The sequence below is a fragment of the Oncorhynchus keta genome, unplaced genomic scaffold (genome assembly GCF_023373465.1).
Source record: "Oncorhynchus keta strain PuntledgeMale-10-30-2019 unplaced genomic scaffold, Oket_V2 Un_contig_1027_pilon_pilon, whole genome shotgun sequence".
Lineage (NCBI taxonomy): Eukaryota > Metazoa > Chordata > Actinopteri > Salmoniformes > Salmonidae > Oncorhynchus > Oncorhynchus keta.
Window position 1 is genome coordinate 85,647 of NW_026277059.1, and position 14,203 is coordinate 99,849.

General features: G+C 44.5%; 1 protein-coding gene and 1 long non-coding RNA gene across 14 annotated transcripts; both read left to right on the forward strand.

Annotated features, from left to right (window-relative positions):
* The first annotated feature begins 525 nt into the window (after positions 1-525).
* On the forward strand, positions 526-10,473 carry LOC127916947 (calmodulin-like protein 4). Its single transcript, XM_052500301.1, has 5 exons — positions 526-735; positions 821-851; positions 1,214-1,354; positions 9,717-9,905; positions 10,357-10,473. Exons 1-5 carry the CDS (start codon positions 733-735, stop codon positions 10,452-10,454), a joined length of 462 nt encoding a protein of 153 aa, XP_052356261.1. The 5' UTR covers positions 526-732; the 3' UTR covers positions 10,455-10,473.
* Positions 10,474-10,586: 113 nt separating this feature from the next.
* LOC127916949 (uncharacterized) lies at positions 10,587-14,179 on the forward strand. Of its 13 annotated transcripts, none has more exons than XR_008096700.1 (6): positions 10,587-11,066; positions 11,237-11,321; positions 11,457-11,541; positions 11,626-11,965; positions 12,842-13,096; positions 13,170-14,179. It is a non-coding gene; the product is annotated as an uncharacterized LOC127916949 (long non-coding RNA). The 13 variants fall into 13 exon arrangements; XR_008096698.1 differs by having other exon boundaries at positions 10,983-11,151; XR_008096691.1 differs by lacking the exon at positions 10,587-11,066 and adding an exon at positions 12,592-12,676 and having other exon boundaries at positions 11,085-11,321; positions 11,626-12,050.
* Positions 14,180-14,203: the final 24 nt, after the last annotated feature.

Sequence of the window (14,203 nt, forward strand, 5' to 3'; positions counted from 1 at the left end):
ACCCAGAGCGACTTACAGTAGTGAGAGCATACATTTTACCTTTTTTTCTTACTGGTCCCCCGTGGGAATCGAACCCACAAACCTGGCACTGCAAGGACCATGCTCTAAGCACCATGCTCTACCAACTGAGTTAAATACAGAGTACACGCCAGATGTAGTGGGGTATACACATACCAAATTATTATATGAAGTTGGTAGAGCATGGCTGGATTGATAGACAGTGTCCTCTAGTGGTAATGTTTTATATTGCAGCTACCTCAGGAAATGTATATATTATTCAGTGTCATCACTATCCTGTCATCTGTCCTTTCACTAGACATAAAATGGTATTGGATTGAAACGGGGGAGTTCTATTAGTTGAGCAAGATAAATCATACTTACGCCTACTTTTAATATAGACAAAGTTACTTATGTTACTGAATAATTTTACTTTTGTAATTAAACTATTATTTTCATATACTGTGACTTGTCTGCTGATGGCCACGCTGTGTAGTTTAACATATCCTGGTTGTCATATCAGGTAATAAGGTAGTGATTAGTATCACAAGTATTTGATAGAAGAGAAAGGGAGAGGATAATATGATACCTTGGATCCACTATCTCAGTTTCCACAGCAACCGGTATTAAATAACATGTACTCTGTGGTGGACTTTGAACCGGCAGGCAGATGGGTGTGGAGACAGGTAAGGTAAGCCATTTGCATTCCAGGAAGAGAGATCTCTGACTACAGACATGGTAAGAAAAACAATTTAATTGTTTTGTGTTTACTCATTTCTGTAAATGTTCAGGCCAATTCATGGTGTATTGTGTTTTTCCTCAGGCTAAATTCCTGTCAGGAACTCAGATCAACGGTAAGGTGTGCTATATTGTTTGCTAGCTTTTCTTTTGGTGTGTGGGAGGTCACATGGGACATAAATAATGTCATTATTTTTCAATAAATTGATATTGAACAGTAGAGTAAAATGTTGCGACAAACTTTGAAAGCAATGGCTTTTTAAAAAGGGCATTTTAGAAAATGGTCCCAATTGAGGTTAAAAGTATGATTGACTTATTTCTCCACACTTGTGAGACAATAAGATTTGAATTGCCTCCTTGGAGAGGAGAAACATTGTAATATGCACTGTTTTTAGAATGGATTATCATGATTTGTTTTTTAGTTTCTTTTCACCCAGCACATCAGTACATTATTTGCCTGTTTTTCCTCTCCCCGTAGAGTTCAAGGAATGTTTCTCCTTGTATGACAAGAAGCGCAAGGGGAAGATTGAAGCCAAGGACCTGATCACAGTTATGCGCTGTCTGGGGACGAGTCCCACCTTCGGTGAGATCGACCGACACCTGCAGGTCCACAAGATAGGTATGCCATCAAGGGCCCCTCACTTACCCTGGGGACATCTCAGTAGTCTAGACTGACTTACCCTGGGGGGCATCTCAGTAGTCTACAGTGACTTACCCTGGGGGCATCTCAGTAGTCTACAGTGACTTACACTGGGGACATCTCAGTAGTCTCTGACTTACCCTGGGGACATCTGTAGTCTAGAGTGACTGACCCTGGGGACATCTCAGTAGTCTAGAGTGACTGACCCTGGGGACATCTCAGTAGTCTAGAGTGACTCACCCTGGGGACATCTCAGTTGTCTAGAGTGACTGACCCTGGGGACATCTCAGTAGTCTAGAGTGACTGACCCTGGGGACATCTCAGTAGTCTAGAGTGACTGACCCTGGGGACATCTCAGTAGTCTAGAGTGACTGACCCTGGGGACATCTCAGTAGTCTAGAGTGACTCACCCTGGGGACATCTCAGTAGTCTAGAGTGACTTACCCTGGGGACATCTCAGTAGTCTAGAGTGACTGACCCTGGGGACATCTCAGTAGTCTAGAGTGACTCACCCTGGGGACATCTCAGTAGTCTAGAGTGACTTACCCTGGGGACATCTCAGTAGTCTAGAGTGACTGACCCTGGGGACATCTCAGTAGTCTAGAGTGACTGACCCTGGGGGCATCTCAGTAGTCTAGAGAGACTGACCCTGGGGGCATCTCAGTAGTCTTGAGTGACTGACCCTGGGGACATCTCAGTAGTCTAGAGTGACTCACCCTGGGGACATCTCAGTAGTCTAGAGAGACTGACCCTGGGGGCATCTCAGTGGTCTAGACTGACTTACCCTGGGGGCATCTCAGTAGTCTAGAGTGACTGACCCTGGGGACATCTCAGTAGTCTAGAGTGACTGACCCTGGGGACATCTCAGTAGTCTAGAGTGACTGACCCTGGGGACATCTCAGTAGTCTAGAGTGACTGACCCTGGGGACATCTCAGTAGTCTAGAGTGACTTACCCTGGGGACATCTTAGTAGTCTAGAGTGACTGACCCTGGGGACATCTCAGTAGTCTAGAGTGACTGACCCTGGGGACATCTCAGTAGTCCAGAGTGACTTACCCTGGGGACATCTCAGTAGTCCAGAGTGACTTACCCTGGGGACATCTCAGTAGTCCAGAGTGACTTACCCTGGGGGCATCTCAGTAGTCTAGAGTGATTTACCCTGGGGGCATCTCAGTAGTCTAGAGTGACTGACCCTGGGGACATCTCAGTAGTCTAGAGTGACTGACCCTGGGGACATCTCAGTAGTCTAGAGTGACTGACCCTGGGGACATCTCAGTAGTCTAGAGTGACTGACCCTGGGGGCATCTCAGTAGTCTAGAGTGACTGACCCTGGGGACATCTCAGTAGTCTAGAGTGACTGACCCTGGGGACATCTCAGTAGTCTAGAGTGACTGACCCTGGGGACATCTCAGTAGTCTAGACTGACTTACCCTGGGGCATCTCAGTAGTCTAGAGTGACTGACCCTGGGGACATCTCAGTAGTCTAGAGTGACTGACCCAGGGACATCTCAGTAGTCTAGAGTGACTGACCCTGGGGACATCTCAGTAGTCTAGAGTGACTTACCCTGGGGACATCTCAGTAGTCCAGAGTGACTTACCCTGGGGACATCTCAGTAGTCTAGAGTGACTGACCCTGGGGACATCTCAGTAGTCTAGAGTGACTGACCCTGGGGACATCTCAGTAGTCTAGAGTGACTCACCCTGGGGACATCTCAGTAGTCTAGAGTGACTCACCCTGGGGACATCTCAGTAGTCTAGAGTGACTGACCCTGGGGACATCTCAGTAGTCTAGAGTGACTGACCCTGGGGACATCTCAGTAGTCTAGAGTGACTTACCCTGGGGACATCTCAGTAGTCTAGAGTGACTCACCCTGGGGACATCTCAGTAGTCTAGAGTGACTCACCCTGGGGACATCTCAGTAGTCTAGAGTGACTGACCCTGGGGACATCTCAGTAGTCTAGAGTGACTGACCCTGGGGACATCTCAGTAGTCCAGAGTGACTTACCCTGGGGACATCTCAGTAGTCCAGAGTGACTTACCCTGGGGGCATCTCAGTAGTCTAGAGTGATTTACCCTGGGGGCATCTCAGTAGTCTAGAGTGACTGACCCTGGGGACATCTCAGTAGTCTAGAGTGACTGACCCTGGGGACATCTCAGTAGTCTAGAGTGACTGACCCTGGGGGCATCTCAGTAGTCTAGAGAGACTGACCCTGGGGGCATCTCAGTAGTCTTGAGTGACTGACCCTGGGGACATCTCAGTAGTCTAGAGTGACTCACCCTGGGGACATCTCAGTAGTCTAGAGAGACTGACCCTGGGGGCATCTCAGTGGTCTAGACTGACTTACCCTGGGGGCATCTCAGTAGTCTAGAGTGACTGACCCTGGGGACATCTCAGTAGTCTAGAGTGACTGACCCTGGGGACATCTCAGTAGTCTAGAGTGACTGACCCTGGGGACATCTCAGTAGTCTAGAGTGACTGACCCTGGGGACATCTCAGTAGTCTAGAGTGACTTACCCTGGGGACATCTTAGTAGTCTAGAGTGACTGACCCTGGGGACATCTCAGTAGTCTAGAGTGACTGACCCTGGGGACATCTCAGTAGTCCAGAGTGACTACCCTGGGGACATCTCAGTAGTCCAGAGTGACTTACCCTGGGGACATCTCAGTAGTCCAGAGTGACTTACCCTGGGGGCATCTCAGTAGTCTAGAGTGATTTACCCTGGGGGCATCTCAGTAGTCTAGAGTGACTGACCCTGGGGACATCTCAGTAGTCTAGAGTGACTGACCCTGGGGACATCTCAGTAGTCTAGAGTGACTGACCCTGGGGACATCTCAGTAGTCTAGAGTGACTGACCCTGGGGACATCTCAGTAGTCTAGAGTGACTGACCCTGGGGGCATCTCAGTAGTCTAGAGTGACTGACCCTGGGGACATCTCAGTAGTCTAGAGTGACTGACCCTGGGGACATCTCAGTAGTCTAGACTGACTTACCCTGGGGGCATCTCAGTAGTCTAGAGTGACTGACCCTGGGGACATCTCAGTAGTCTAGAGTGACTGACCCTGGGGACATCTCAGTAGTCTAGAGTGACTGACCCTGGGGACATCTCAGTAGTCTAGAGTGACTTACCCTGGGGACATCTCAGTAGTCCAGAGTGACTTACCCTGGGGACATCTCAGTAGTCTAGAGTGACTGACCCTGGGGACATCTCAGTAGTCTAGAGTGACTGACCCTGGGGACATCTCAGTAGTCTAGAGTGACTCACCCTGGGGACATCTCAGTAGTCTAGAGTGACTGACCCTGGGGACATCTCAGTACAAGTGACTGACCCTGGGGACATCTCAGTAGTCTAGAGTGACTTACCCTGGGGACATCTCAGTAGTCTAGAGTGACTTACCCTGGGGACATCTCAGTAGTCTAGAGTGACTCACCCTGGGGACATCTCAGTAGTCTAGAGTGACTGACCCTGGGGACATCTCAGTAGTCTAGAGTGACTGACCCTGGGGACATCTCAGTAGTCCAGAGTGACTTACCCTGGGGACATCTCAGTAGTCCAGAGTGACTTACCCTGGGGGCATCTCAGTAGTCAGAGTGATTTACCCTGGGGCATCTCAGTAGTCTAGAGTTACCCTGGGGACATCTCAGTAGTCTAGAGTGACTGACCCTGGGGACATCTCAGTAGTCTAGAGTGACTGACCCTGGGGACATCTCAGTAGTCTAGAGTGACTGACCCTGGGGACATCTCAGTAGTCTAGAGTGACTGACCCTGGGGACATCTCAGTAGTCTAGAGTGACTGACCCTGGGGACATCTCAGTAGTCTAGAGTGACTGACCCTGGGGACATCTCAGTAGTCTAGAGTGACTGACCCTGGGGACATCTCAGTAGTCTAGAGTGACTGACCCTGGGGACATCTCAGTAGTCTAGAGTGACTGACCCTGGGGACATCTCAGTAGTCTAGACCCTGGGGACATCTGACTAGAGTGACTGACCCTGGGGGACATCTCAGTAGTCCAGAGTGACTTACCCTGGGGACATCTCAGTAGTCTAGAGTGACTGACCCTGGGGACATCTCAGTAGTCTAGAGTGACTGACCCTGGGGACATCTCAGTAGTCTAGAGTGACTCACCCTGGGGACATCTCAGTAGTCTAGAGTGACTCACCCTGGGGACATCTCAGTAGTCTAGAGTGACTGACCCTGGGGACATCTCAGTAGTCTAGAGTGACTGACCCTGGGGACATCTCAGTAGTCTAGAGTGACTTACCCTGGGGACATCTCAGTAGTCTAGAGTGACTGACCCTGGGGGACATCTCAGTAGTCTACAGTGACTTTCCCTGGGGACATCTCAGTAGTCTAGAGTGACTTACCCTGGGGACATCTCAGTAGTCTAGAGTGACTGACCCTAGGGGCATCTCAGTAGTCTAGAGCAGGTATTTTCAAACCCACCAGGGGTACGTGCAATGACGTCAGGGGTACGCCAAGTAAAAATATGATTCACATCAAAATAAATTAGCACATTTTCAAACAGTCCATTTAGATTTCCCAACAGGGATATACATTTGGGTGAGGTTTTTTTTCTCGTTTCACTGCCAAAAATAAAATTAAACCATCTAGTGTTCAGCGAAATAACAACACAATGTCAAATACAGGCAGCCTTGTCAAATAATTAACATCCAAACAAACACATTAACCATTACTCTCTTGCAGGAATTCCACTAACAGTCCGTATGTAGCTACTGCTCATTCTGTTTGCTTGAAAATGGATTAATGGACAATGGACGTCCATAGAGACACATACCAGCTCTGCTGGTAGTACTGCTACTACCAGCACTACTACACCTGCACCTGTCAACGACACAAGTTGTTCTGCTTCCACGAGCACATCCAATGCTAGCATCAGTAATTCTACATGTGTTGTTAGCTAGCATGGACACTGACATTTGTAAATCTGATGCAGCCGAAGAGCTACTACCCCTTAGCCGGGAAAGCACCGAACAACAGACAGGGACGTTGGACCATCGAAGAGGCGCAAATATGATGAGAACTACATTGATTTGGGGTTCACTTATATTGGGAGTAGTGCCTTTCCTCAGTCACAGTGTGTTATATGTGCAAAAGTACTATCTCACAACTCGATGAAAACTTCACACTTGTGCAGACATTCAGAAACAAAACATGCCAATTGAAATAAGCAACAGGAGTTTTTGAGCGAGAATTAAGAGCACTTTCAAGTAGTAAGACATGTATAAAAGCAACAGATACCATTAATAAGAAGGAGCTAGAAGTGTCTTATATGGTGAGCTACCGAGTGGCTTGGACAGGCAAGCCCCATACTATTGTGGAGGACTTAATTCTTCCTTCTGCCGCAGATATGACTGGGACAATGCTGGGGGAAAAGGCCCAAAAAACTATACAGACAATGTCTTCATCAAACAACACTGTTTCACGATGCATCAGTGACATGGCAGGAGATGTTTTGAAACAATTACTGCTTTGCATACAAGCCAGTGGCGGCGGGCCTGGCATATGTCCGTTATGTTTATGGGGGGTCAATTAAGGAAGACATCCTCTTCTGCAAACCACTGGAAACCAGGACAACAGGAGAGGATGTTTTTTAAGTATTGGACAGCCTTGTGACATAAAATAGACTTTGGTGGTCAAGATGTGTTGATATCTGTACTGACAGGGATACATAGTGGAGTGGAGCACTGCGTGTAAGCAGTTGTTCCCGACGCCATGAGTACACTGCAGCATCCACCGAGAGGCTCTTGCTGCCAAGGGAATGCCTGACAGCATGAGAAAAAAATTGGACACAACAGTGAAAATGGTTAACTTTGGTAAATCAAGGGCCCTTGAACTCTTGTGTATTTTCTGCACTATGCAATGATATGGGCAGCGACCATGTAACGCTTTTACAACATACAGAAGTGCGCTGGTTATCAAGGGGCAAAGTATGACACATCATGTCATTGACACATATTTTTAATTGAGAGACGAGATTAAAGTTTATTCCCTGGTCTGACCGCTTGCATGAGTTTCTCACACGGCTGGCCTATCTGGGTGATGTTTTTTCTCGTTTTAATCATCTGAATCTAGGATTATAGGGACTCTCCGCAACTATATTCAATGTGCGGGAAGATTCGAAAAGATTCGTTAACCATTTCATGCCCTGCCTCCAGTCCACATACCGATGTCTGAACAAGAGAGCCTCATCGAAATTGCAACAAGCGGTTCTGTGAAAATGTTATTTCATCAGAAGCCACTGCCAGATTTCTGGATTGGGCTGCACTCAGAGTATTCTGCCTTGGCAAATCGCACTGTTAAGACACTGATGCCCTTTGCAACCACGTACCTATGTAAGAGTGGATTCTCAGCCCTCACTAGCATGAAAACTAAATACAGGCAGAGACTGTATGTGGAAAATTATTTTAGACCGAGACTCTCTCTAATACAACCCAACATTGCAGAGTTAGGTGCATCCTTTCAAGCACACCCTTCTCATTAACCTGTTGTGAGTTATTCACAATAGTCAATGAACAAATAAGGTGTTATATGTAAGATGGTTAAATAAATATCTAAATGATTTATTATATGTGCCCTGGTCCTATAAGAGCTCTATGCCACTTCCCATTAACCGGGTTGTGACAAAAACTCACACCCATTCTGAGGTTTAATAAATGTATCTTATAGTGGGTGTGTGGCAGGCTTACAATGATGGCAAAATACAACTTTTGAGAATGCACTGACCCTGGTGCTAGAGGGGGTACGCAGCTGGAGGTTGAATGTTTGAAGGGGTACAGGACTATAAAAAGTTTAGGAACCACTGGTCTATAGCCCTCAAACTCAACTCTGGACCTCAAAGCCAGCTCCGCTGCATTTTTTCATTGTTCCCCTCTAATCAGGGACTGAATTAGACCTGGGACAGCAGGTGTATGCAATTCATGATCAGGTAAAGTAGAAAACCAGCAGGCTCCGGACTGGGTAGGGTAAGAGTTGAGTACCCCTGGTCGAGAGTGACCTACCCTGGGGGGAATGTCAATAGTCTACAGCAAGTCTCTCCAACCCTGTTTCTGGAGAGCTACGGTCCTGTAGGTTTTCACACCAAACCTAATCTAGCGCACCTGATTCTAATAACTAGCTAGTTAATAAGCTGAATCAGGTTAGTTACAACTGGGGTTGGAGTGAAGAGTAGCTCTCCAGGAACAAGGTTGGGAGAGCCCTGGTCTAGAGTGACTTACTCTGGGGGCATCTAAGTAGTCTATAGCAGGGGTATTCAACTCTTACCCTACGAGGTCCGGAGCCTGATGGGTTTTCTGTTCTACCTGATAATTAATTGATAATTAATTGCCCACCTGGTGTTCCAGGTCTAAATCAGTCCCTGGTTAAATGGGAATGATTAAAAAAAACACAGTGGAACTGGTTGAGTTTGAGGGTTCTAAAGGGACTTCCTCTCCTTCACCATGGCCTGTTTAATGGGCAGGTCAGATGAAGGGAACAAGCAGGGAAGCGGAAGACATTAGAATATTGAGGCGGCTCTAGACACCTGTTGATCTAGCCATACTGTTTATGAATCGGAGTGAGGTTTTGGCTGTAAATTATTTAGTAGGCAGGCAAGCTGCTACTTGGGGGATGGGTAGAGGGAGAAGTTGTCACATTGAGTGTAACCTACACGTTAGCTGAAATCTGTCCCAAGCTTGTTCCAATTACATTTATTACATTAAAAAAATATGTATCTTCTCTCAGCTCTTCATAATTGCTGCACTGAACTTTTTAACCTGGGGGAAGTACTGAGAAATATTCAAACCAATTAACTGATTTGGTAATGTGAAAGAGGCTTTGGTTAGAACACGTTTGACTCAACAGGATTTTTTCCCATCAATCCCCAACTTCCCGATTTACAATATTGAACAGAATGTTTTTCTGAGAGTCAAAAAGTTTGCCTGCTCTGTTACTCTGAACTTCATGCCCATTTGCAGTTCAGTATTTTACACATTAAAACAGAAAGCCCAATTCTGATATTTTTTTCACTTTTTTTACCAATCAGATCAGCGCTGAAAAAGATGTGAAAAGATCTGATGTGATTGGTCAAAAGATCCATTAGTGGGAAAAATATCAGAATTGGGCTGTCTGTGTAAATGCAGCCATATTGACACACTCCACTACCCTAACAAGTTATTTTATTGAAGTAAGGAATAACCAACCATGCTCAGTACAGTTGTATGGAAATATACAAGTTGGCCATGTAGCAGATAACCAGTCACTTTAACCGCAGCATTTAGGCCTATTTTGGATCAATGGTGCCCTTTGCAGGTGATTAGTTCTACTAATATCCGTCCTTCTCCAGAAAAGAAGGGCGAGCTTGACTTCTCCACCTTCCTGACCATGATGCACCGGCAGATCCAGCAGGAGGACCCCAAGGCGGAGATCCTGGAGGCCATGAGGATGACGGACAAGCAGAAGAAGGGCTACATCCTGGCCTCGGAGCTCCGGGCCAAGCTCACCAAGCTAGGAGAGAAGCTGACTGATAAAGAAGGTAGCCTACAATGTGTTTCTATCACTAGGGGTTTTAGCTGTCGTGGATTAAGACAGGACTAAATGTAATGCCTAATGGAGCCTCTATTGAAAATGCCGTTTAATGCAGGAGCAGTACGTAAAAAGGCACCACGCCTTTTTAAAATGTATGTAGTTCTGTCCTTGAGCTGTTCTTGTCTAATGATGTTCTGTATTATGTCATTCTGTGTTATGTTTCATGTTTTGTGTTGAACCCCAGGAAGAGAAGCTTCTGCTTTTGCAACATCTAATGGGGATCTTAATAAAATACCAAACACAAAAATGTGTCAACACATACATTAACTGATTCTTGTGTAAATTTGCAAATGATAAAACACATCATTTGAATGGAGTTAATTGTTTAACGTTTCTACCTGCTGACATACATCCCAGATCAGTGAATTAACATGTTGTTTCCCCTATAAACTTTGCAGTGGACGAGCTGTTCAGAGAAGCCAACGTGAAGTCTAATGGCAACGTGCACTACGAGGAGTTCACCAGGATGGTGACACTACCGTCAGTGGATTACTGAGGGACAGGAGGGAGATGACAGGGAAGCATGGTCATGGAAGGGACCTGGTTATTATGACATGGGAACCTGCATGGTCATGGAAGGGACCTGGCATTACCCAACCACCTGCATGCATGCATTACCCAACCACTGCATGCACTGAGCATTACCCAACCACCTGCATGCACTGAGCATTACCCAACCACCTGCATGCACTTAGCATTACCCAACCACCTGCATGCACTGAGCATTACCCAACCACCTGCATGCACTGAGCATTACCCAACCACCTGCATGCACTTCATTTATTGATCATCTAGGTTTGTGTCTATTGTACGCTACTTTCTAATCATTCATACAAGTGCATTTGATAAATTAAATCAATGTCTTTTTTTATTTTTTTAATTGGGGGTTTTATTTGACTTGCTGCAGGAAGAGTATCTGCAGGAAGAGTGTCTGCTGCATGTGCAATATGTAATGGACATTCAAATAAACTAAATCAACTAAAATATCCCTTTTGAGTTTGAAACTGTTTGTTGATGTTCTAGGTGTAGGATTGTATCAATGTAGTTTACATGGTGCAGTCATCCAAGCTCTCAGACAAACCATTGAAACTGTTTGTTGATGTTCTAGGTGTAGGATTGTATCAATGTAGTTTACATGGTGCAGTCATCCAAGCTCTCAGACAAACCATTGAAACTGTTTGTTGATGTTCTAGGTGTAGGATTGTATAAATGTAGTTTACATGGTGCAGTCATCCAAGCTCTCAGACAAACCATTGAAACTGTTTGTTGATGTTCTAGGTGTAGGATTGTATAACTGTAGTGTACATGGTGCAGTCATCCAAGCTCTCAGACAAACCATTGAAACTGTTTGTTGATGTTCTAGGTGTAGGATTGTATTGAAACTGTTTGTTGATGTTCTGTAGTTTACATGGTGCAGTCATCCAAGCTCTCAGACAAACCATTGAAACTGTTTGTTGATGTTCTAGGTGTAGGATTGTATAACTGTAGTTTTTACTAGGTGTAGGATTGTATAAATGTAGTTTACATGGTGCAGTCATCCAAGCTCTCAGACAAACCATTGAAACTGTTTGTTGATGTTCTAGGTGTAGGATTGTATTTTGTAGTTTACATGGTGCAGTCATCCAAGCTCTCAGACAAACCATTGAAACTGTTTGTTGATGTTCTAGGTGTAGGATTGTATAAATGTAGTTTACATGGTGCAGTCATCCAAGCTCTCAGACAAACCATTGAAACTGTTTGTTGATGTTCTAGGTGTAGGATTGTATAACTGTAGTTTACATGGTGCAGTCATCCAAGCTCTCAGACAAACCATTGAAACTGTTTGTTGATGTTCTAGGTGTAGGATTGTATAACTGTAGTTTACATGGTGCAGTCATCCAAGCTCTCAGACAAACCATTGAAACTGTTTGTTGATGTTCTAGGTGTAGGATTGTATAACTGTAGTTTACATGGTGCAGTCATCCAAGCTCTCAGACAAACCATTGAAACTGTTTGTTGATGTTCTAGGTGTAGGATTGTATAAATGTAGTTTACATGGTGCAGTCATCCAAGCTCTCAGCCAAACCATTGAAACTGTTTGTTGATGTTCTAGGTGTAGGATTGTATAACTGTAGTTTACATGGTGCAGTCATCCAAGCTCTCAGACAAACCATTGAAACTGTTTGTTGATGTTGTTTGTTGTATAATAGTTTCTTTCAGACAAACCATTGAAACTGTTTGTTGATTGTAGGATTGTATAACTGTAGTTTACATGGTGCAGTCATCCAAGCTCTCAGCCAAACCATTGAAACTGTTTGTTGATGTTCTAGGTGTAGGATTGTATAAATGTAGTTTCAGACAAACATTGAAATGGTGCAGTCATCCAAGTTTACATGGTCTCAGACAAACCATTGAAACTGTTTGTTGATGTTCTAGGTGTAGGATTGTATTTAGTAGTTTACATGGTGCAGTTGTCAGACAAACCATTGAAACTGTTTGTTGATGTTCTAGGTGTAGGATTGTATTTAGTAGTTTACATGGTGCAGTCAAGCTCTCAGGAAATTGTTCTAGGTGTAATTGTATAAATGTAGTTTACATGGTGCAGTCATCCAAGCTCTCAGACAAACCATTGAAACTGTTTGTTGATGTTATAGGTGTAGGATTGTATAAATGTAGTTTACATGGTGCAGTCATCCAAGCTCTCAGACAAACCATTGAAACTGTTTGTTGATGTTCTAGGTGTAGGATTGTATAAATGTAGTTAGTTTACATGGTGCAGTCATCCAAGCTCTCAGACAAACCATTGAAACTGTTTGTTGATGTTCTAGGTGTAGGATTGTATAAATGTAGTTTATGGTGCATTGCTCTCAGACAAACCATTGAAACTGTTTGTTGATGTTCTAGGTGTAGGATTGTATAACTGTAGTTTACATGGTGCAGTCATCCAAGCTCTCAGACAAACCATTGAAACTGTTTGTTGATGTTCTAGGTGTAGGATTGTATAACTGTAGTTTACATGGTGCAGTCATCCAAGCTCTCAGACAAACCATTGAAACTGTTTGTTGATGTTCTAGGTGTAGGATTGTATAACTGTAGTTTACATGGTGCAGTCATCCAAGCTCTCAGACAAACCATTGAAACTGTTTGTTGATGTTCTAGGTGTAGGATTGACTGTAGTTCTAGTCATCCAAGCTCTCAGCCAAACCATTGAAACTGTTTGTTGATGTTCTAGGTGTAGGATTGTATAAATGTAGTTTACATGGTGCAGTCATCCAAGCTCTCAGACAAACCATTGAAACTGTTTGTTGATGTTCTAGGTGTAGGATTGTATAACTGTAGTTTACATGGTGCAGTCATCCAAGCTCTCAGACAAACCATTGAACTAAAACGTTGTGCATGTTGTTTGTTCCTCCCACAATATTCTTTACAATAACAATTTTCGTCAATATTTACATGTCATAATAACCAAATTATTCAACATCATTAGTAGGAATATATTTTTAAATACTAGATATGTAGGAAGGATTTGAATTCGTTGCACACACACTGGGCATTTTGTCAAGTGTGCAACTGCAGCCTGCAATTCGAGGGGCATTATTTGTGCACACTCCATGCATTTTGGGCGTAAATTACGCATGTCAAAGGAATTCTCTGCCTAATGTATTGTCAGTAAGCATATATTATTTTTCCAAGAATGTAATGCCATTTAATTTAGTCATCCAATATTGCTAATCCATTAATGAGTGCAGGAGGGGAGGAAGAATACGTGGAGAATATACATGGAACTGACCAAATGAAGGAAACACTTGAGGGATACCAAAGTATATTGAAAGCAGGTGCTTCCACACAGGTGTGGTTCCTGAGCAATTAAAACATCCCATCATGCTTAGGGTCACGTATCAAATTGCCCAGTTGTGTTATTTTGGCTACCAAGCTAGAAGACATCTCTGTGACTTTGAAAGAGGGGTCTCAAAGGAACACTGCATGTTTATAAAAACAGAGAATGTATGTCACTAGATCTCAACCCAGTGGAACACTAATGGGAGGTTCTGGAGCGATGCCAGAGACGCCGTTTTCCACCACCATCAACAAAACACCCATATGGAATTTCTGGTGGAAGAATGGTGTTGCATCCCTCCAATAGAGTTCCAGACTGGTAGAATCTGCCAACACATTGAAGCTGTTCTGGGGGGGCACGTGGTGGCCCAATGCCCTATTAAAATAATTGTGGTGTTTCCTTTATTTTGGCAGTTGCCTGTACATCTT